At 44.5% G+C, this 23,619-nt stretch overlaps 1 protein-coding gene across 7 annotated transcripts in view; it reads left to right on the plus strand.

Moving 5' to 3' along the window:
* Positions 1-23,401, plus strand: part of Gpr19 (G protein-coupled receptor 19) — a 43,570-nt gene extending 20,169 nt beyond the window's left edge. For 2 of the 7 annotated variants that reach the window (XR_012448836.1, XR_012448835.1), the window contains 2 exons: positions 18,066-22,106; positions 22,920-23,401. Coding sequence is in view for 1 of the 7 variants with exons in the window: in XM_074076028.1 (XP_073932129.1) it covers positions 18,087-19,337 (1,251 nt within the window). In the remaining 6 variants the exon portion in view is untranslated. Of the gene's footprint in view, positions 1-15,200; positions 15,346-15,884; positions 16,046-18,065; positions 22,878-22,919 lie in introns of those variants that run through there. The other 5 variants (XR_012448833.1, XR_012448834.1, XR_012448832.1 and 2 more) reach the window with 5 other exon arrangements.
* The last annotated feature ends 218 nt before the right edge of the window (positions 23,402-23,619 follow it).

Below are 23,619 nucleotides of genomic sequence, written 5' to 3' on the forward strand. Positions count from 1 at the left end.
TTTCTGTACATTTGCTAAATGTACAGATTTGTAGAACCACAACCATAATCCAATTTCAGAACATTGTCATCATCCCAGAAAGATCCCAGTCCCCCTTCAGGCCTGCTTTTGTGCCTGACTCCTTAGGGGCACAGTCAGATTCCTCACTCAGAGGTCCACATTTTTCCTCCTTTCCTTTAGAAGTCCCTCAGGAAACTCAGCTTCCAGAAAATAAAAGCCAACTAGGTAGATTTGTCTCAAGCCAAGTTTGATTACAACTCTTCTGTAAGAAAAGGCAGCACAGTGGGTCTGGACTTATTATCAGAGTACAATAGGAAAACAAAAACCAGCAAGGCTGGGTGAGGTGGGTCACATCTGTAATCCCAGCCACTTGTTATACATAGTAATACTGCTGTCAAGCCCAGGCAAAAATGTGAGATCCTATTCGAAAAGTAACTGAAGCAAAAAGGCCTGTGTAGGTCAAGTGGTAATGCACCACCTGCCTAAGCAAGCATGAGGCTCTGAGTTCAAAATAAAAAGAAAAAAAAAAACAGCAAAGAATCAGCACAGGCCAATGTGTTATTATTTTTTTTTGTCTTTTTATAATAGCCATTTTTACTGGAATGAAGTGATACCTTGTTTTTGATTTTGAGGTTTATTTACTTATTTACAGTAGCACTGAGGTTTTAACTCAGGGCCCCACACTTGTTAGGCAGGTGTTCTACCACTGAGCCATGCCACCACCCTGCTATGGAGTGTTTGAGTTCCTTCTGTTTTCTGGATAGTCACCATTGGTCAGAGTAAGTGTTCAGGGCTGGGCCATGTTCGGGTGGTGGGAATCGCTTTGCAAAGCCTGGAGTTCACACCAATCAAGTGTGGTTTGCAAATGCACCTTCCCATTCTACAGCTTGTCTCCTCACCTCCACTGCTTCCTTTGCCAAGCAGACCTTTTTTAATTTGATGTATTCCCTTTTGTTTTCTTGTGCTTTTGTTTCCTGTGCTTTTGGATCTTCTCCCAAAACGATCCCCTTTCCGGGACAGTCCATCCCACTGTCCAGAAGCATCACGCTGTTTTCTTCTAGCACTTTGAGTTTCAGGTCTCACATCCACTTTTGAGTTGATTTTTGTAAGCGGGGAGAATTAAGGGTCTAATTTCATTCTTCACATATGGACGTCGTGTTTCCCCAGTGCCATTTATTGAACCACTCCCTTCTTCAACAGGTATTCTTAACACCTTGTCAAAGATCAGTTGGCTGTAGTTGTGTGGTTTTACTCCTGTGCTTTCCATTCAGTTCCATTGGTCAACGTGTCTGTTTTTATGCCAATACCATGATTACTACAGCTTTGCCCTATGTGGTGAAGTCAAGTACAATAATCCGTCCTGCTTTGTTCTTTTTGCTAAAGATGACCTTGGTTATTTGGGTTGTTTGCTTCCATACAAAGTTTAGGATTGTTTTTTCTAGTTCTGTGAAAATGTTGTTGGCATTTTGGTGGGGATTGCATTGAATCTGTAGAGCACTTTGGGTAGTATGGACACTAACAATTTTGATTCTTCCAGTCATGAACGCAGGAGGTATCTCCCGTTCGAATGTCCTCCTTGATTTCTCCCATCAGTGTCTCACAGTTTCCACTATAGCAGTCTTTCACCTCTTTGGTTAAATTTCTTTCTTTCTTCCTTCCTTTTTTTCCTTTCTTTCCTTCCCTCCCTTTCTCCCTTCCTTTCTTTCTTTTCTCTCTCTCTTTCTGTAGCTATTGGAAACGTGGTTGCTTTCTTGATTTCTAGTTGAGATAATTTGCTGTTGGTATATAAAAATAAAGCTTGAGTTTTGTATCCTGAAACTTTGCTTATTAAGATAATTTTTTTTGGTGCTCTTTGGAGTTTTCTATATATATGGTCATGTCATCTGCAAATAGTGGCATTTGACTTGCTCTTTTGCCCTTTATTTCTTTCTCTTGCCGTGATTGCTAAGGCTGTGACTTCTAGTATAATGTTGAATAAAAGTAGTGAGAGGGGGGAGGGAGGATAAGAGTTCTAGAGGAGTGATTGTGATCAAAGTGTGCATGCATGGGTTTGTCACAAGGAAACCCTTTGTATAATTAATATATGCTAGTTAAAAAGAGGAAGCAAAAGTACTCACAGTGAGCATCCTTGTCTTGTTCTAGATCTTAGAGAACAACTTTTCAGCTTTTCCCCATTTAGTATTGTGTTTGCTGTTGGCTCATTAAAAATGGCCTTTATTATGTTGAGGTATGTTCCTTCTATGCCTAATTTGTTCACAGTTTTTAATCGTGAAGTGATGCTGTTTTATCAATGTCTTTTCTGTATCTGTAGAGACAACCATGTGATTTTTGTCTCTCCTTCTGTGGATGTGGTGTACCACGTTTATTGACTTGCACTATGTTGAGCCATCCTTGCATCCATGGGATAAATCCCACTCGATTGTGGTAAATAATTGGTTTACTAATGTTTTGTTGGGGAGTTTTGCGTCTGTGTCCATCAAGGGTATTGGCCTGGAGCTCTTTTTTGTCTTTTGTTGTGTCCTTGTCTGGTTTTGTTATCAGGGGAGTGCTGGCCTCACAGGATGAGTTTGGATGAATTCTCTCTTCAGTTTTTCAGGATCATTTAAAGGCTGGGATGTAGAGAGTGCTCAGTGGTAGAGCATTTGCCTAGAATGTGCAAGGCCTAGGTTCGATCCCTAGCACTGGGGGAAGGCGGTGGCGGGGTGGGGGGAGGAGAAGAATAATTGAGGAAGAATAGGTATTAGTTAGTTTTCCTTTAAATGTTTGCTAGAACTCAGCAGTGACTTGATCCTATCCTGCACTTTTCTTTGAAGACTTTTGTTTTGGTAGGACTGCGGTTTGAACTCAGGACTTCACACTTGCAAAGCAGGCTCTGTACTGCTTGAGCCACACCTCCAGTCCATTTTTCTCTGCTTACTTTGGTAATGGGGTCTCAAGAACTATTTTCCTGGGCTGGCCTTAAACCTCCATCCTTCAAATCTCAGCTTCCCAAGTAGCTAGGATTACAGGAGTATGCTACCAGTGCCCAGCTGATAAAAGATTTTTTAGTTTATTACATGTTGATTTGCTGAGGTTTTCTTTTTCTTTTCTTTTCTTTTTTTTGTGGTATTAGAGCTTGAACTCAGGGCCTACACCTTGAGCCACTCCACCAGCCCCTTTTTTGTGAAGGGTTTTTCGAGATAGGGGCTCACAAACTGTTTCCCCAGGCTGGCTTTGAACTTCGATCCTCCTGCTCTCTGTCTCCTGAGTAGCTAGGATTACAGGCGTGAGCCACTGGGGCCTGGCTTCTTTTCTTTTGTTTTTATTTCTTCATGGTTCAGTCTTGGTAAGGTATGTGTGTCTAGGAATTTGTCCATTTCTTCTTGGTTACCAAATTTGTTGGCATATGCTGTTCATAACATAAAAAAACCCTTTGTGTTTCTGTGGTATCAGTTGTGATGTTCCCTTTTCTTTTCTCTCACTTACTTATTTTTTGCAAAGCTGGATTTTTTCCTTCATTTTTATTAGGATATATTCATTGTATGGTGGGATTCAGCGCAATTATTCTGAATAGCCTTACCTTGTACATTGGTTAGATCGCTTTTACCACCTCCCCCACCCCAAGCCCCTCCCTGCCCCACTTAAAGCAATTGCAAGATGTTTCATTGTTCTGTTTTGTATAGGTGTATGAAATCCATCAACCATATTCCCTCACTTTAATCTCCTTCATTCACCCTCCCCCTACCACAAGTACCCCCTCCACACACACACTGTACCTATTTTACAGTCCTATCGTTCATTTTTAACTCCAAAGTCAGTGTTCAAAGGAGTTTCTCAATGTATGCCCACTGTGAGTCTACTTTACTTTGGTCAGTTCAGCCCCTTCCATTACTCTCTCACCCCTTCCTTCCCACCCCCCATTATTCAGTAGTTCCCAATACACATCCTTACATCTTCTACCTGCACAGATGTAATGCATTTCGATATTGTTGACACTCTAGCATTCTCTTCTCCTTTCCCTCCTCCTCGAGTCCATACAGTAGTTCTACTGTTACAAACATGTCCTACATCTGAGTTTGTATATGATCATGTTTGTTTTGTGTATATGTTTATCTTTTGGATCTGTCTTTCACATATGAGAGAAAATATTCGGCCTTTATCTTTCTGAACCTGGTTTACTTCACTTAGAATGATGTCCTCCAATTGCATCCATTTACCTTCAACCCACATGGTGTCATTCTTCCTTATGGCTGAGTAAAACTCCATTGTATATATATATATAGTATATACTATACACACACACACCACGTTTTCTTGATCCATTCATCAGTGGTAGTGCATCTGGGTTGTTTCCATAGCTTGGCTATTGTGAATAGTGTTGCAGTGAACATCAGTGTACAGGTGTCTCTACTGTATCCTGACTTACATGGGTTTGGGTTTGAACTAAGGGCCTTGTGCTTACTAGGCAGGCACTCTACCACTTGAACCACACCTACAGTCTTTTTTCTTTTTGGCTTCAGTTATTTTTCAGGTAGATCTCACAGTTTTGCCTAGGGCCAGCTTCGGACCTCAGTCCTCCTACCTACAGTCCCTAGCATAACTGCGACCACAGCCATGTGCCACTATACCCGCTTGTTGGTTGAAATAGGGATCTCATTAACTTTTTTTGCCTGGTCTGGCCTCAAACTGTGATCCCCTCAATGTCTGCCTCCTGAGTAGCTGGGATTACAGATGTGAGCCGCCACATTCAGCCCTTAATATCTTCCTTTTCATCTCTGATTTTACTTATTCATGTCATGTTTTTTAAAAATATAGTCTAGCTAGGGGTTTGTTTTCAAAGAACCAGCTCTTGCTTTGGTTGATCTTTTATATTTTATTTTTAGTGTCTTTGTCATTTACTTCTGCTCTGAGCTTTATTACTGTTTTCCTTCTTAATTTGGGTTTGGTTTGTTCTTGTTTTTCAAGTTTCTTATGAGGCAGTAATAGGTTGTTTATCTGAGATCTTTCTGCTTTTTTGTGTAGGCACTGACTGCTATAAACTTTCCTCTAGTTCTGCTCTTGCAAGGTTTTGTATGTTGTCTTTCCATTTTCATTTTGTTTCAAGACAATTTAAAATTTGTTCTTGGACTCTTCCTTGATCCATTAATAGTTCAAGAATAAATTAATTTCTGTGTGTTTTTATAGTTTTCATTTTCTTTCTTGTTATTGATTGCTAATTTTCATTGAATTGTGGTTGGAAAAGATATTCAATATGATTTCAATTTTTAAAAATTTGCTGAGCGTTGTTCTGTGGACTGGAGAATATCCTGTGTGCTTATGAGAAGGTAGATTCTACAGTCGTTAAATGGAATGTTCTAGAGATGTCTGACAGGTCCAGTTGGGCTAGGGTGCATCTTACCTCTGTTTCCTGACTGAGTTCTGTCTGTCCATGGTTGACAGTGAGGTGTTATAGTCACCTACTATTATTGTGTGATATTGGTCTCTCTCCTTAGGTCTAGTGACACTTGGCTTTATTATTTGGGTACTCCAGTATTGGGTGCATGTAAATTACAGTTGCTATTTCCTCTTGCTGAATTGATCCCTTTATCATTATGTAATGACCTTCCTTGTCCTTTTTCACTGCTTTTGATTTAAAATCTATAGTATGTGACATGTGGCTACTCTTGCTTTCTTTTGGATTCCATTTGCATGGAATCCAAATCACAGCATCCCTTTTCTCTCAGGCTGTGTACTCACTTTATGTCTTTAAATTAGAGAGTTTAATCTGTTTATATGTAGGGTAATTATCAATAGTTTTGGTTTTACTATGGCCACAACTTGTTTTCTAGGTATAGTGTAGTTTCTTTCATTGTCTTACGGTCTTCCTCTGTAGTTAAGTGACTTACTGTAATAGTGTGTTTGTTTTGTTTTTGGAAGAACTGGGGTTTGAACTCAGGTCTCACACTTGCTAGGCAGGTGCTCTACCACTTGAGCCCTCCTTTTGTGTTCTTAAGTCCTTTTTGAACTCTAGTAACCTGCATGTTGGCTTTTAATGTTGTCCCCAAAGTTCCCATAAGCTATTTTCATTCCTCTTCATTCTTTTTTTTTTGTTTTTTGTTTTTGAGACAGGGTCTTATTGTGTAATGGTCCTCCTGCCCCTGCCTCCAGAGTGCTGGGCCCAGCCTCTTCCTCACTTTGTTTCCTGCTGTAGCTGTCTTCAGATATCCTGTATTCAGCTTATTTTGCCTGATCTGTTCTGCTATTGATGCCTTATGGATTCCTGTTTGACTTTTTTTTTTTCTTGAGATAGAGTTTCACTCCATAGTTCAGGCTGGCCTTGAACTCATAATCTTCCTGCCTCATTCTTCCAAGTGCTGGGATTATAAGTGTGTGCCACCATGCCTGGCTTGTTTATATTTTTTAAACAAATTGTTTCTGTTTCTCTGTTAGAGCACTGAATCATTTTTCTGTGTTCTTTTGAAGCTCATCAAGTTGCCTTAAAACAGCAGCTTTACATTCTCTGGCATTGGTCACTATCTGGTCAGTTTCTGGGACCTTATTTTGACCATTAGGTGAGGTCATGGTTCCCTGAAAGTTCTTTCTTTTTGAGATCTGACCTAGGACCTTGTGTATACTTTTTTTTTTTTGGCAGTACTGGGGTTTGAACTCAGGGCCTCATACTGTCTAGGAAGGCACCATCTCCACTTGAACCTTGTGCATTCTAGGCAGGTACAATGAGTATACCCAGCCAAGCTTTTCTGCTTTCTTTCTTTCTCTTTTTTTTCTTTCTTTCTCTCTCTTTCCTTCCTTTGTTTCTTTCCTTCTTTCTCTTTTTTGTCTGTTTTTGTTTCTTCCTTCCTTCTTTTCTTTCTTTATTTCCCTTCCTTCTTTCCTTCCTTCCTTCCTTTCTTTTTTTCCTTATGTAGCCCACTGTCATCCTCCCTCAGCCTCCTAGTGAATTCCCCTAAAGTTCTCAATGTTGATGAAATATGGCCAAACTCTCATATGGAGGATTTGAAACTGCTTCTTTAAAGTAGCTATTGGTATGCACTGAATGTTGAAGGATAAACTAATTATTCCTGTTTTTGTAATCTGGTTTTGTTTTTAGCCTCATTCTAGAAATTCATGCAGGCTATTTTTTTTCTGAACCTGTAGTCGCTTCTGCTGTTTCACCACCAGATGGCACCCTGAGTCCAGGTTTACTGCAAAACTACTGTTGGTGTGTTGCTGTTGTGTCAGCACTAGAGGTCAATTCCAGTCCAGGTTTCCTTCGAGTCAGCAATTAATGTGTTCAACATGAATTGGGGGAAGCACCTCAAAAGAGTAGTCCCAACCCGTAAGCCTAGGGCTAGGCCCAGATGCCTCATCCATAATCATTGGCCTGTGGTCAAGCACTGCAAAATTCTGCTGAGCTGTGTGGAGAGACTAGTCTCAGGCTCCTATGCCACACCTCTGTGGCCATGAATGTCACACCATAAGCCCACAGCCTTCCAAGACCAACGAATCATTGGATAGGACTAAAGCCCACATTCATTTTCTCTAAGATCATGGATTCAGAGAGAGTGGATTTGAATGCAGAGCCTTGTGCTTACCAGGCAGGCACTCTACCACTTGAGACATACCCCAGTCCTTTTTTGCTGTCATTTTGTTTTTAGTAGGATCTCACTTTTTGCCTAGGCCGGCCTTGGCTTTAGACTTCCTGTTTATGTTTCCCACATAACTAAGATGACAGGCACATGCCACTATGCTCAGCTTTTTATTGGTTGAGATGGGGTCTCCCTGACTTTTTGCCTAAGCTGGCCTCAATCTGTGCTCTCCTGATCTTTGCCTCCAGCGTAGCTGGTATTACAGTTGTGAGCCACTATGCCTGGATAAAATGTTCACTTTTTAAGAAGCATATATATTTTGATAGGGACCTTGATTTTAAAAGACTGTTGCTATAATTGTGAGAGAGGCTAGAGATATAGACACCTTCCTGGCTACTTGAAGTCATGCCAAAGACGCTGCTCCTGTTGATGTCTGATAGTATAGATTCATGTACAGGACAAAGAAAGAAGAAAGGTTGCAGAAAGAGTAAGAGCTCCTTAATTCTAGGCGTCCCAAATTTCTCACTCAGGGATGTCCATTGGTTGCTGTGGCTATTTTGTGAAGTTGAAATAGGCTTTTTTGAAAACTCTTCCCTGTTTAAAAAAAAATCTTGTTGGCTTTAAAAACATACCTAATATCCAGACAACAAGAAAGTGTACCCAGCCTGACACCTGGAGTACAGCTTCATCCCAGTTGGGAAACAGATCGAAAAGCACAAAGCAAACCACACCATGGAAGAGGAGAAAGAAGCTTCTGACACTGGGAGTGTGGGGTGTGCAGGGGAGCTTTGTGTTCAGAGGTTTTTTTGTAGTTATGCAAACTTATCTAATGGCAATAATGTAAACTAAATGGATTCTGTATGCTTTTGAAAAATTTATAGTCGATCCAGTTATATTACTGGATTATTTTGGTGTGCAGTATAGAAAAAACTTTGATCTGGCCATTATAAAAGCACCCCCAACTTGGAGAAAGGTTTTGTTTATTTGTTTGAGCCTCAGTGATTTTTCCCTTAAAAGCATTGTATCCGGTAATTCCAGCACTCAGAAGGTGGAGGCAGGAGGATCACAAGTTCTAGGCCAGCCTGGGCCACACAGGGAGGGAGACCCTGTCTCAACACACACACACACACACACACACACACACACACACACACACACACAAATTATTATAAATTATAGTACTCAGAAGCCATCAATCCTTAACAAATCCAAATGATGTGATGGATGTTGGTATTACCGCTATAGTAGGTGATGGGTGATATGGTTACTGAAATCTGCCGAAACTCAAAAACATAAAAAAGAAAAATAAAAATTTGTGATGTGATTTAAAAGATTCTTATGAGCTGGTGGTAGTGAGTGCAGGGTTTTGAAGCACTTGCTGTGTGCCAGACAGGTGGTTTACAGAGCCATTCAGGGTACATGACTGTTTTCCTTTGTACCAGGTGAGTGCATGCATGTTAACTCACTTAACATGTATATGTATGCCTCTGTGAATTCTCTTACTTGATTTTCATAATCAGTAAATAAGATAGGGACTAATTATCCTCATTTTACAGGTAAGACAGCTGAAGTTCAAGAAGATGAGGTCACGTGCCCAAGGGCACACAGTGAGTGACAAAAGTGGGACTTGTATTTCAGCTGTCTTGATTTCAAAGCCTGAATACATAACCACTTTGCAGCATGCCTGTATTGTCAAATGAAAAATAACATTCTTGCCAGGCTTGGTGGTGTGCGCTTATAATTCCAGCACTTGGGAGGTAGAGGCAGGAGGATTGAGATTCAAGGCTAGCCTGGGCAAAAAGTTATTGAAACTCTATCTCAACCAGTAAGCTGGATGTGTAGTGTGTGCCCGTCATCCCAGCTATATGGGAGGTGGAAATAGGGTCACTGTCCAGACCTGCCCAGGTAAGAACTTGAAAAAAAGGCTGGAATGTGATTCAAGTGGTAGAATGCCTTCCCAACAAGCACGAAAACTTGAGTTCAAACCTCAGTACTTCCAAAAAATGAAAAAAAAGACCAGTCTGGTACATAGCAAAAACATTATCTCAAGGGGAAAAAAAAAAGAAGAAAAAATTTTCAGCAGAAGGTTATGTTCTGGGTGTAGGGTTTGCCAGGTTTAACAAATAAACATATGGGATGTCAGTTAAATACCGTGTGTATGGGATGCAGTGTGGGACACGCTTAGTGTAATAATTATCTGAAATTACCATTTCACTGGGAATCGTGTTTTATCTGGCAATCCTGAATGGGTGCTTATGGTAAGAACAGGCCTTACCCTCCTTGGTTTTCCATTTCTCCACGAATGTTGTAGAAGGTGTTTAGCTCAGTGTTCCCACTCCAGGATCTTAGAGCCAGAAAGGAAGATGTAGCAGGAAGCGTCTGCAGAGCCCATGAGGCCTCCTGAGCCATGTTCAGTCCAGAGCTGGGAAGTGGGCTGCCCCGTAAACCCTGCTCCCCTGGAAGTCAGCTGTCAGTACGTATTTAATAACTGGCTCTGCAGAGGAAACACACAGAACAACCCCAACTGATGGTGTTTGCCTGGTTCTGTGTGTTTTATTCCACCACAGCTCATCCGTGATGCAGTGTATACCAGTGCTGACTAGTACACAGTTGGCCTGGAGGAGCCCGTGTCAGCCAGCTCAGGCCACTGCTGTCACAAGCATTTCTCTTTTTTCTGTGTAGGTAACTGAGTCCTACACGAGAAGGGGGTGGAAAACTACCACCAGGGTATTTTCTAAGATAAAATCAAATTTCAAAGGCAGTTTCCTCCTTGGGTAACACCATTGACCAAACTTATTCCTTGCTGTAATTTAGACTTATATCAGGAGTTCCGTTTTCATTCTGTGGCGAGAGCAATCTTCACTGTATTGAACGTGCATATCTCCCATTGCTCGTTCCTGCCTCCAGACCAGCTCATCTGCTGCACGTTCCACGGAAGCCTCACGCGGTACCTGGTGGGCGTGATTTTTTAAGTGCTCTCCGTCATGTATTTCTGAGCTGGCATAGTGAGCAGATGTCTCTGTGGGTAGGTGAGAGGCTGTGGGGAGTAACTTTATATTCCTGGGTTTGGATGAGGAGTCCAGAAAGGCGTCCCCAAGAGAAGCCAGTTAGACCTTCTGCATAAGCATGGAGAGCTTGCAGACTTGCTGGGCAGGAAGCCGATGGTGGAAGGTGTCCTTTTTCCACTTGTGTGACCTTTCACTTGTAAAGCAGGGATAGTAATATCTACCTCAGAGTGGTATGCAGATGAGCTGCTTGGTCATATGCTGGCCCTGGGTAGCGTCAGCAGTGTCGCTGTCATCACTGTAGCTGACCTTGCTGCTCCTGGGTAAATGTTTCCACATAGGCCAGTATATGGTAGATCATTCTACAGGGTCCTTTTTCTTTTTTTTTTGGTGGTATTGGGATTTGAACTCAAGTCTTTGTGCTTACTAAGCAGGTGCTCTTCTGCTTGAGCCATACCTCCAACCCTTTTTGCTCTGCTTACTTTGGAGATGGGGTATTGCTTTTTGCTCAGGCCTGCCTGGACCCAACTCTCCTATTTTACCCTTTCCAACATTGCTGGGATAACAGGCACGTACCACCATGCTCATATTTTTTCCACTGAGATGGGGTCTTGCAAACTTTTTTGCCTGGGCTAGTCTTGAACTGTGATCCTCTGATCTCAGCCTCCCAAGTAGCTAGGATTATAGGCATGAGCCACTGGCTCCTACTCATTTCTTTTTTTAAAAAACTAAATTATGAAAAAAATTAACATTTTGATAATTTTTTTTTTAATGAGACTGGGGTTTGAACTCAGGGCTTCAGGCTTGCAAAGGAGGCATTCTTACACTTGAGCCACACCTCCAGTCCAGTAATTCTTGTTTGACATTACATTTTAAACAAATCTCAGAAATAAGAATGGTCTTCCAGTCATTAGGGGTTTTTGATCTGAGAGCCAGGAAGAGCCCTCACAGGACATGAAGTTTGTTCTCTATGCCCTCTTCCTCCTTGTGGGTCTTTCCCTCTCATTAGCTTCCAGACTTGCCCTCATTCAGACATTCACCAAAGTATGATTTTCAAGAAATTTCAACATCGTAACTTATACAAATACAGAAGGAGCCTATGCAAAGATTTATTGACTTATTACTGAAGGATCCAGTGACATAAGACTGGTTCCCAGAATCTTTGAAGAATGGTAATTTATAGGCAGGCCTTAATAAAATCCAGTGTCAGCATAGAAACAATGTCAGCTTGGTAGACACAAAACTGGTTGGTGTCCTACAAGGCTGTCCACAGCCTTGGGGATTTCAGTTTCTGTTAGACAGAGATCTACAAGTTAACACTTAACTTGAGGGTACCTGGGCACTAGTCACACACTAAGTAGCACAATCAAGTACAGTGTCGTCTCCCCAGAAAATTAGTCTCAGCGACACCCACTTAAGAATATCCCCCGGGGCTGGGGTATAGGTGGTGGGAAAGCACTTGTCTAGCACACGTGAGGCCCTGGGCCCATCCCCAGCACCGGGCACAGGGGTGTCCAGCACTAGCAGTACAACGTGAGGATGTGTTGTACTCTCTTTTGCCTGATTTTCAGGTATTAGGTTTTATTAACGTCTGTCCATCCCTACATGCAGTCTACTTTCATTAGTACCTGTGTGCCCCAGGGGCACAGAGATACAGACGCAGCCCGTCTTTGAAGAACCTGATTGTGTGTGTGTGGTGGGGGGGATGCAGAGTGCAAATTACAGGACCAGGTGATAAAGCGCATTCCTCCCAGGCACCACTCCCCACTGGCCCGTCCAGCCCTCAGCTCTGTACCCATCGTCACCCTTCCTTTCCCCCCGGGTGCTAAGCGTCTTAGAGCCAGGCGGGTGAGTCGTTATTTCATAAGTGAATGACTTCTTGTTAGCTACACGAAGCAGATAAACGAGGACCTTCAATACTCAACGCAGTGGAGTCTGTCACATGGCACAGGGGGCCTCCTGCTTGAACCACATGCCCAGCCCTTTTGCCTTAGTCATTTTTCAGATAAAGTCTTGCATTTTTGCTTGGGCTGGGCTTGGATGATGATTCTTCCATCTACACCTCCCACATAGCTGGAATTGCAGGTGTGAACCACGTCACCCAACTTTTTTGTTGAGATGGGGTTTTGCTAACTTTTTTTTTTTTTTGGCCAAGGCTGGTCTCAAACCTCAATCCTTCCGGTCTCTACCTCCCAAGTAACTGGGATTTCAAGCATGAATCACCACACCTGGCCACTTGAAAACAGTATTGAAGTTTTTCTTCTAACTCTTAAAATTAATGAATATGGAAGGCTATAGACATAATTAGTAATTAAACAGCCCTGTATTTCAGGAACACTCCCTGGAAGACATTTGTATTTCCAGATTAATGGAGCACAGGGGGTCTTTCTGAAATTTTACTTTGAGACTCTACAATTGAAATATGACTTTTTTCTGGGTAGGGGTACAGGGCCTGGCAAAAGCCACCTAAAATCACCTTTCCTCTCCTTAGAGTAGCAGTTGAGCTGAGTGGCTTCAGTGTCCCTGCCCTGCTCTTATCAAGAGTAAGGGTCCCTCTGTCACCATGGCCACCAGTGCCTTTACTCCCGAGGACACACAACCCTCCATCCATCCCTGCGCTTAACTCTCCTGGCATAGCCAGGGGGCAGGGTCATTGTTTCAGCTCTGCCTTGTGGGCCCGATGGCGACATAAAGAACTCCAGTGTGGCGAGAACAGCGCCTCCCAGGAGCACTCAGGTTGGAGGGGACCAGTAGTGAATTTTAGCCTCTCACCTGGGGACCCAAGACATCCTGACACCACCTGCACCCCTGGTGCAATCACATTGGTGCTGGAGGACAAGGACGGGCCCCTGGCGCTCTGGGGACCCAGCATGTGGCCGAGCAGAAGCAAAGCAAACTCCAGGGCGCTCTGGTGATGCTGGCTTCCCTCCCTGCTGTCTGACATGTCGCAGCCCCCGAGTGTGGACAACCTCTGTAGGCAAGAAAGGTTTAGGTCAGGTTGTTTTAGAAGTATGTGCTTTGGGAGGCACAGTCTGAAGACACTGGAGTCTCAGGAAAAGAGCCAAAAAAAGATCAGCCAAGAAGGATAACCTTGAGCTCGTTTCTTCCCTGGAATGCATATTTTCAACTCCCCAGCCTTTCTGAAGAAGGCTTTCTTCTCCAAGCTGCTGGCTCAATTCTCAGCTCCTCTGTGAACCCCTTCCACCCTGGTCAAAATCAGATACCCATTTTCCTCTGTGATGTAGTTCCTCGAAAATAGGTCTGTTAGTGACACTTAGTTGTAATTTTCTTAAATTCAGTTATAATACGGTAGACCGCTTATTTTCTAGGCCTTCGTTTGTGGAATGACTGCAGAGCTGCAACAGTTTTAGTTATGGCCAACTCCCCTGTCTGTCCCAGAGGTGGGGCTACAGGAGTTAGCACACTCCTGGGTGAAAAGTGGATGGAGGAAGTGCTGGCAGGAGCCCTGGCAGGGCTTTAGTTGTAACAATGACCCGGAGTTTCCTCTGCAGAGTTTTGCTGAGAGGAAAAGGGAAGAACTACACAGGTTATTGTATGTATATTGACTAAGGAAAAATGCCTGTGCCCGGACTTCTATTTCATTTAGAACCCAACCGTCAAAAAAAGTTTAGAACAAAGCCAAGATGTAGTGACTCACATCTATAATCCCAGCTACTCAGAAACTAAGGGTTGAGGTATGAGGTCAGCCTGTGCAAAAAAAGTTAGCAAGACCCCATCTCAATAAGTTGGGTGTGGTGCTGAGCATCTGTGATCCCAGCTATATGCAGGAGGAGTAAATAGGATCTTGATCCAGGCCAGTTCCAGCCAAAACCAGGAGAACACATTTGAAAAATAACTAAGAGTGGGCACCCGTGGCTCACACCTATAATTTTAGCTACTTGGGAGGGAGAGATCAGGAGGATCACCATTTGAGGCCATCTCAGGCAAATAGTTTGCGAGACCCTGTCTTGAAAATACCCATCACAAAAAAACAGCTAGCAGAGTGGCTCAAGTGATAGAGCACCTGCCTGGCAAGCATGAGGCCCTAAGTTCAAACCCCAGTGTTGCCAAAAATTAAAAAAAAAAAAAAGAAAGAAAAATAACTAAAGCAAAAGGGCTGGGTTGCAGATCAAGTGGTAGAGCACCTGAGTGCAGGACCCTAAGTTCAAACCCCACTATTGCCCCCCCAAAAAGTTACAGATTTCTGCATGGGAAAGTTGCTTGCCTTTAAAGTTTAAATCTTAAAAAAAGATACTTTTGTTTTTGTCTTGGAGTTTTATAGCTTTCACACATGTGAAGGTGAGAACATGAATTTTCTAAGGGTGGGGATCATGCATTCCCTGTTTTCTAAGGCAGGACTTATTTTAGAGCTGACGCCTTGGTTTCACAGCTTATCCTGATTTTTTTTGCTTGGTACTGGGGTTTGAACTCAGGGCTTCGAGCTTGTGAAGCAGGCCTCTAGCTCTTGAGCCACACCTCTAGCCCTTTCTTCTCTGGGTATTTTAGGAGACAGGGTCTCACTTTTTGCCCAGACCAGCCTGGATCTCCACTCTCCTGTTTGACACTTCTTGCTGTAGCTGGGATGACAGGCATGAACCTCAAGCCCAGCTTTTTTCCACTGAGATGGGGCTTTGATAACGTTTTTGCCCAGGCTGGTCTGGAACTACTGTCTTCCTGATCTCAGCCTCCCAAGTAGCTGGGGAGAGCCACCATGCCCAGCTTTATCCTGATGTTTTTACGTGGAAAGTACTGTTGCTGTTCTTACAGTCAGCTATTATTTGGCAGCATTCTTAAAGGTATGTTTTTTTCTAATTTTAAATTTAACTTATAACCATTTAGTAGCATATATTAGTTGTAAGAGTGGGTTCATTGTCACATTTCTAGTGTGTTTACTGTGAATCTTGGTTAGATTCATTCCCTCCGTCATTCTCCCTCACCTCCCTCTCCCGACTTAAAATAATCTCAGCAGGTTTCACCGTTCTATTTTCATAAGAGTGCACTGACCTTGCTCCCCGTCCTGCACCCTCCCGGTTTGCCCTCCCTCTCCCAGTAGCACCCATCCCCCAACAGGACCTGTTTTTCATTCCAGTCTTTCATTTTTCAAGTGTATAGTCGTTGCAAAGCAGCTTCACCATGGTGCTTCACCCATGAATCTAGTGTACTTTAATCAGTAACCCCTCTGCTGCTCTCCCTTCCCTCCTCCCACCCCCTTTTCATCAAAGCTCTCAGCTCCTTCCTGCTCGGATGTAGTGTGTTTCCACATTATTCATTCCTGTCATCTCTGAAAGATCTTTTAATAGGCAAAGTGTCTAATTACCTTCTGTTTCTCTTTGAGAGCTTAAGTAGGCTGCCTCGTGGACAAAGGAAGCCTGGAGATAAAAACACGGACCTTGACTTCAGTGCCCCGAGAGCCAGACTTCCCGTGCATGTAGGTTCTTGGTAAAGACCGTCTGTGAACACTGCCACGGATTAACACCCACCTCCTCCAGGGAAAAAGTGGGTCCCTCCAGCAAGAGCTGTTCTTAACCCTCTCCCACCCCACAAGAGTTCCTTAGTGAGCTGGAGTCCCAGGGCAGCCGCGAGTCAAAGTAGTCCCTTTTGGAGGCTGTGGCTAGAGCCACACGCCCTTGGCAACAGCCAGATGGACTCTTCAGGTGGCCAGAACCCACATGGGCGCTTCACTTCTAGTGAGCGAAACTTTGAAAGATGCACGCTCCTCCTTATCTCACCTTGGTGACTGGTGCTGCTGTGGTTATTGCGGATTCAATTGTGTGCTTTCTCTCTGTGTTCAAAGACTTCTGTGCTTCAGCTGTGAGCAAAATCAATTCTGCTTTCATTGAATGAGCCGCCATATTGCAGTCTTTTTACCTATTAAAAACTACATTTGGTAAATGTCACAGTGTGCCCCAGCACAGCAATAATAATGAAGAAGATCATACACAGAAAAAGTAGGACATTGTATGGCTAGAGGTGTGGCTCAAGTGGCAGAGCTAGAGTCACCGCCCAGCAAGCACAGCCTAGATTCAAGCCCACTGCTTGAATATTATAATATAATATTATAATTATATAATTATTATATAATTATATTATTATAATTATATAATAATATATATATAATTATATAATAATATATATTATTATAATATAATAATATAATATTATAATATTAATAATAATAATTAAATAATAATTTTTAATTATTCTCACTGAATAATTAAAAAAAAGTTAAGGCTAAACTTTCTCTTATTGTATACTAAGCATTATAAGCTTTAAATTTATAGTGCTTATATTTTATTATTTTTAATCACCTGATGGCCATAAGATCTCTGGTAATCTGCTTACATGCCCGAGAGGACATCTTGTATGTTCTTCGGTCAGTATTTTATTTTATGAAGGAGCAACAACAGAATGGCATCAAAAAATATGTCACTGGAAAGTGACATGCTGTTAGCACATGTTCATCTTTTGGAAAGAAAACAAGCTATTTTCAGATATCATTTACTTAGGAACTGCTGCTGGGTATGGTGGTACATGCCTGTAATCCCAGCATGTGGGAGGCTGAAGCAGGAGGATTGTGAGTTCTCAAGGCCAGCCTGAGCTACATAGCATGATCCCGTCTCAGAAACCAAACAACCAACCAACCTAAATGAATAAATAAACGAGGAGCTCCTTCTGGCTCCCACAGCAGGGGCGATTGCTTCTAGAATAGCAAGTCCGAGTCAGGAAGGATGGGTCCTTCCCAGGACTCAGCCAGGCTGTGCTCTCAGACTCCCGTAGCTGTTTGTGTAACCGGCATCTGTGTGTTTCCTTCTCTTGCAGCTCACTGCGCACTGTTACATCATCTCTGAACTCCTCTTTTGGTTGGGTTTTGGCGGTGCTGGGGGTAGAATGAGGGCCCTGTGCATGCTAGGCAAGCGCTCTGCCACTGAGCCACAGCCCTGACCTGCCATCTAGGAGCTTCTCACATGTGTGCCCAGAATTCCTGCAGTTCTTCAGGCGACACCACCACCCATACCACAAGCCAGCCTGAGCTCCCCTGTCCTCTGTGACCCTCCATGGGGGAAGGAAACCCTGAGAAGATTTCTACCACACCTGACCAAGGGTCAGGTGATGCTGAGGCCAGGGAGACCCCACGCTCATTCTGAAATGAAAAAGAGATGGGGCCAGAACATCTCTTAGTAGTTCTGTTTTCCTGCCACTACACAAGTCCCACCCTTTGAAAAGTATCAAATAAGATTGTCAGTCAGCCGGGCACTGGTGGCTCATGCCTGTAATCCCAGCCACTTGGGAGGCTGAGATCAGGAGGATCACAGTTTGAGGGCAGCCTGGGCAAATAGTTCCAGAGACCCTATCTCCAAAATAACCAGGGCAAAATGGTGTGGCTTAAGCAGTAGAGCACCTCAAGCATGAAGCCCTGAGTTCAAACTCCAGTCCCACCCCCCAAAAAATATATATATAGTTATGTCTGTAATGACGTAATTTTAACAGGAGGCCTCATTCTTCTTTTCTTATCCAGAACTAAGAGAGAAAGGTGAATATGGTTTTTGCTCACAGAATGGACCACGGCAAGCCACCTTTGCCTGTCCCTACTCTTGTGGCGACTCTGCAGAACCACAGCTGCACTGAGACGGCTGTGCCCGTGTCCAGCCAGGACCTGCCGGGATTGTACGCAGAGGAGCACGGTGTGAGCAGCAACAAGTCAGACCTGCAGTACAGACTGGGGCCCGGGGAAGTGGCCACGGCTAGCATTTTCTTCGGGGCTCTGTGGTTGTTCTCCATCTTTGGCAACTCACTGGTCTGCCTGGTCATCCACAGGAGCAGGAGGACTCAGTCCACCACCAACTACTTCGTGGTCTCCATGGCCTGTGCGGACCTCCTCCTCAGCGTGGCCAGCACGCCTTTTGTCCTGCTCCAGGTCACCACGGGAAGGTGGACCCTGGGCAGCGCCACGTGCAAGGTCGTGCGGTACTTGCAGTACCTCACTCCGGGCGTCCAGATCTACGTCCTGCTGTCCATCTGTATTGACCGTTTCTACACCATCGTGTACCCACTGAGCTTCAAGGTGTCCCGAGAAAAAGCCAAGAAAATGATCGCAGCCTCGTGGGTGTTCCATGCGGCCTTCGTGGCCCCCGTGTTCTTTTTGTATGGCTCCAGCTGGGACAGTCGCTGCAGCTACTTCCTCCCGTCCTCCTGGGGAGGGACCACCTACACCGTCCTCCACTTCCTGGTGGGCTTTGTCATTCCATCCATCCTCATCATCTTGTTTTACCAGAAGGTCGTCAAGTACATCTGGAGAATCGGCTCTGATGGCCGCACAGTGAGGAGGACGATGAATGTTGTCCCCAGGACAAAGGTGAGGACAGTCAAGATGTTCCTCCTCCTAAACCTCTTCTTCCTGTGCTCCTGGCTGCCTTTCCACGTGGCTCAGCTCTGGCACCCGCACGAGCAAGACGACAGGCAAAGCTCCCTGGTCTTCACAGCCGTCACGTGGTTATCCTTTAGCTCGTCAGCCTCCAAGCCCACCCTGTACTCAATTTATAACGCTAACTTTAGGAGGGGGGTGAGAGAGACCTTCTGCATGTCCTCCATGAAATGCTACCGGAGCAACGCCTACACTATCACAACGAGTTCAAGGATGGCCAAAAAAAACTATGTCGGTATTTCCGAAATCCCTCCCATGGCCAAGTCCATAACCAAAGACGCCATCTATGACTCATTCGACAGAGAAGCCAAGGAAAAGAAGCTGGCGTGGCCCATTAACTCAAACCCGCCAAATACGTTTGTCTAATTTCTCAGAATTGCGCGCCAGAGATTAAAAACTTTGACTATAAAAATAGCTTTCAGAGTTGTTTTGTAAAATGCACGCGTTTATTAGATCACGGTTCGTGGCTTGGTTTGTGGCTTTTGTTCTGGTTGCTTTTCTGTAGTAGTTAGGTGCCTAGAACAAAGTCCTTCCTACATTTATTTCATTTATCGTGAGGTCCCCAAAGCATAAAGCAAACCGTCTATGGTTAATGGTTTCACCTTGGTTTATTTTGTCTTTTCCTTTTCCCTGCTGAATTTTTACAAGGAGGACTTCCTCTTCATTGGCATCTCCCATCATGCATTTCAGGAACATTTCGGAAGAGCAACACTGTTTTCACATCACCTTGTTCCATGGAGTCACTGCTATGGAAAGTGCTCGGTCTGCTGGATGCAGTGGAGCTTGCTGGGAAGTGGCCTGTCATCGAGTTTTAATTAGGCTCTTGGGAATTCGTGCTTAGCCTTACCCGAGTGTCTTTTCTTTTCTTCCTTCATCCAGGCAGCCAAGGAGGCCCGGGAAACTCGGAAGCCGTGTGCTGTCCCCGCACATCTGTGTCCCGTCTAGGCTGTTTCTTGGACACTTATCTCCCTTCAAGTTGTCCACAAGGGCGTGCCCAGTGGAGAAGGGACAGATGACATTTCTCTGCGCTCTGCCATTCAAACAGAGACCTTCAACTTCCTGCCCTCCCACTGTCCACGAGGACAGCAAGGGCAAAGGTCAACTTTCCATTTCTCCTAGAAACTCAGACACGAGGCCCCTCCTGCAGCCAGCCCTCCTTCCTTTCATCTCTCAGGTCCCAGCACCATATGCAGCCAGAGTCACTCTTCTTTGCTTGTGTAGCTGAGGATTTTGTTCTCTGGTTCCCATATTCCCATAATTTCAAATCTAATGCCGCCACAGTTAGAAAATGTTCGTATTAAACAAGAAAGGGCTCCAGACAAGACTGGCATGGGGTTTATGCCCGAGTTAACAAGGATTGCAAAATGCATCATTTCATCCTCCCCACAATTCTGTGATACATTTCTTCTCTGTTTTATAGATGAGAAAACGAGAACTCCAAAGTGACATGTCTTGCCCAGGCTAGAAGGTGGCAGAGCTGGAACTCAGACCCCTTTCCTGATGTTTCAGATGTCTCCTTAGTGGACACTGTGGCCACACACCCTCAGCCAGGCCTCAATTGGCCTCCTGACCACAACCTTGGTGAAATCATAATGTCTAAAATAATCTGGCTATCTTTTAAAAAGTCTTAGATGAAGTTTAACAGGCTGGCCCTCCCCTTCCCTTGGCTGCGGGTTGGTTCTTGCACTGAATATTTTGATATGAAGAAGGTAGCCTGTCCACTCCCGCCTCACAGACCCCAGGAGATAAGACAAGATTGGGGCTGGTGTTCGGGGCAAAGAATAACAACAAAACATTTAATCTACAAAACATCTACACAGCTAATTTTTTCTTTTTCAGTAGTGGGGTTTGAACTCAGGGCCTTGTGCTTGCAGGTAGGTGCTTCACCACTTGAGCCACTCCCGTAGGCTTCTCTTGCTTTAGTTATTTTTCAGGTAGGGTCTTAAGTTTTTAACCAGGGCCAGTCTCAGAAAACCATCCTCCTTCTCCTTACACCTTACACATAGCTGGGATTACACAGATACACCACAATGCTGTTTATTGATTGAGATGGAGGCTCACAAACCTTTTGCCTGGGCTAGCCTCAAACTTCGATCCTCCTGATCTCTGCCTCCTGAGTAGCTGGGATTACAGGTGTGAACCACCACACCTGACTTGATGTTTTCAAGTTGAGATGGTTCCTTCAATTGACAAAAGCAAAAGATAAAAGGAGTATCTCATATTTTTCTCCCTTTTCCTCTTCCGCCTCAGTCTTACTTGGCAAATGATACTCTAAAACAAAATCAGGCAGATACTTATGTCACTTGACCCTTGCACTTTATGGTCCAAACTTGTTCAAAAATACAAAAGACTCCTGCAGTAGTTTTAAGTTTTTATTTATTCACTTATTTCTGACAGTTCTGGGATTTGAATTTATCTGAAAGAGAGACAAGGGCTGGGGGCGCTGGGAAACAGGACAAAACTCCTCCCTCTAGCAGTTCCTCAAAATGACCGCTAGGTGGCACTGTGGCCAGCGGCCTCGCCTGCCAGCTCTTCCCATGCCAGCCACACTGGGGACTCAGAGGCCTTGTCTCCTAGCAACAAGAGGGTGGAAATGGCTGAGTCCCCAGATGCAGCTGTAGATTAGCCAATCAGTGTGTTCCAAACACAAAGCTTCTAAACATTGCGGGAAATCCCAATTAATACCCTTTACAGACCTGAGATCTCTAGTCAAAATATTGTTCTAAGCCCACTTTACAAATGTGACCGTTGTCAGAAAGGCCCATCAGACCGTCAGGCTGGCGGCAGCACCACCCACATCACCAGGCCTCTCCTCCCCTCTCTGCTGCTTTTATCCCTTGGCTGAGAACTCATGGACTCGCTCATTGCGGGATGGAGGGTTTCCCACAGGGGGCTGTGCACCAGCAGCTGGTGAGTAGGCAGGAACATTCATTTTAGGCCTGTATTGTTTCTCTTACACGCTCTTTGATTTTTTTTTTTTTGGGCAGTACTAGGATTTGAACTCAGGACCTCATGCTTGCTAGGCAGGCACTGTACCATTTGAACCCTGCTCCAGCCCACCTTTCCTTGTTTAGTTTCATTTCAGATGACGAGGTGGCTGGAAAAAGTGGTAGCAGGAACTTGTATGGAAGGAAGGTAGGTGGTGACAGGCTGACTCCCCTCTCACCCCAAAGAACCTTTCCTCACCCCCTTGGAATGTTCCTTAAGAAGGAATGCTTTAGTCACAGAATTTACATGAGAGTGACTTTTTTTGGGTAGGACTGGGACTTGAACTCATGGCTTTGCACTCGAAAACTATGCCCTTTACTGCTTGAGCCACACCTCCATCCCATTTTGTTCTGGTTATTTTGGAGATGGGGTCTTGATAACTATTTGCCTGGCCTGGCGTCGAACCTCACTCATTCCGATCTCAATCTCCCGAGTAGCTAGAATCGCAGACGTGAGCCACCGGCGCCTGGCTAGGAGTGAAGACGTTCATCCACACTGTTCTGTTGGCTCCTCACTGAATACCACAGAGTACCAATGAGGAAAGCTCAGTGCTGGCTGATATTCAACTGTTCACTCCGGTAAAGATGAAAAACAGGGACATGTGACTTAAATCACTCTTGGCCATTACAGGCCACCATCGTAGCAAACACGCAGAGCAACTGTTTTCAGTTAAGCCATAAGCAAATTACGTGGTAAGCAGAAGCCTAAGTGGACTCAGGTGAAAGTGAGGGCGAGGCATTTTGAAAAGCTATTTGGTGAGCAGAGAAAAAACAACAGAAGAGCCAAAGGCTTAAACGTGAGCACGAATGTTGTAGAGACGTTTGAGTCGGGGTGGGAGGTGCTCACGCCGGGTGTGGGCAAGGCCAGGTTCAATCCCAGACCCATGAAAACAACTTGGAGGAGAAATTTGGAACTAGCAGAATGGTTTATGGCTTCTTTTTGTTTTGTTTTTTCTTTTAGAGATGTATGAGCCTACTGTTCGGAAGACTAAGGAAGACGATAGGTTTTGTGCTATAAAAGAAACAGTTCAAAGCCCACACATGAAGACTCCGCTGAGCTAGAGCCCGTGAGCTCTGTGCGGGCCTGGCTCAGCTGCGGGGTGATGGTGAACATGGGCGGCTAGGCTGCTGGAGGTGAAAGGCAGGCCCTGCACAGCCACCACGCTTGGCAACAGGCTGGGTGAACTGGTCACCAGACCCCAGGTGTTTCTGGTGATCATGGTGGGATTAAACCAAACTGGCCTCCCTGTCCCCAAGCTGATTGGCTGCGCCACGGCTGTCCTGACGTGGGTACACTGACCAGAGGACCCATGAGCGATTGACAGGGAGAGTGTTCCAGTCCAGGGGCCAGACGCATGTAAGCCCTCTGTGCGCAGATCCGGTGTCTTTGGAAGCTGCTTGGTGAATGTGGAGCCTGAATAAAGGGAAGGCGGGTCGCTATTGCCTTTTTGTCATTTGGAAGATGCTCTCAACTTTGTAGATGAAATGGCAGGCGAATATTTAAGGAAAGGTCAAGCCGCGTGTTGTGTGAGGAAGCATTCCGTTGATTCTAACCGCCCCGTTTTTGCTTTCTGGTACTGGGGATCGAACCCTGGGCCTCATGCTTGCCAGGCATGTGCTCTAGCCCTTGAGCTGTGCTCCCAGCCCATCTGTTTTTATTT

This window comes from Castor canadensis, chromosome 6 (genome assembly GCF_047511655.1).
Source record: "Castor canadensis chromosome 6, mCasCan1.hap1v2, whole genome shotgun sequence".
NCBI lineage: Eukaryota > Metazoa > Chordata > Mammalia > Rodentia > Castoridae > Castor > Castor canadensis.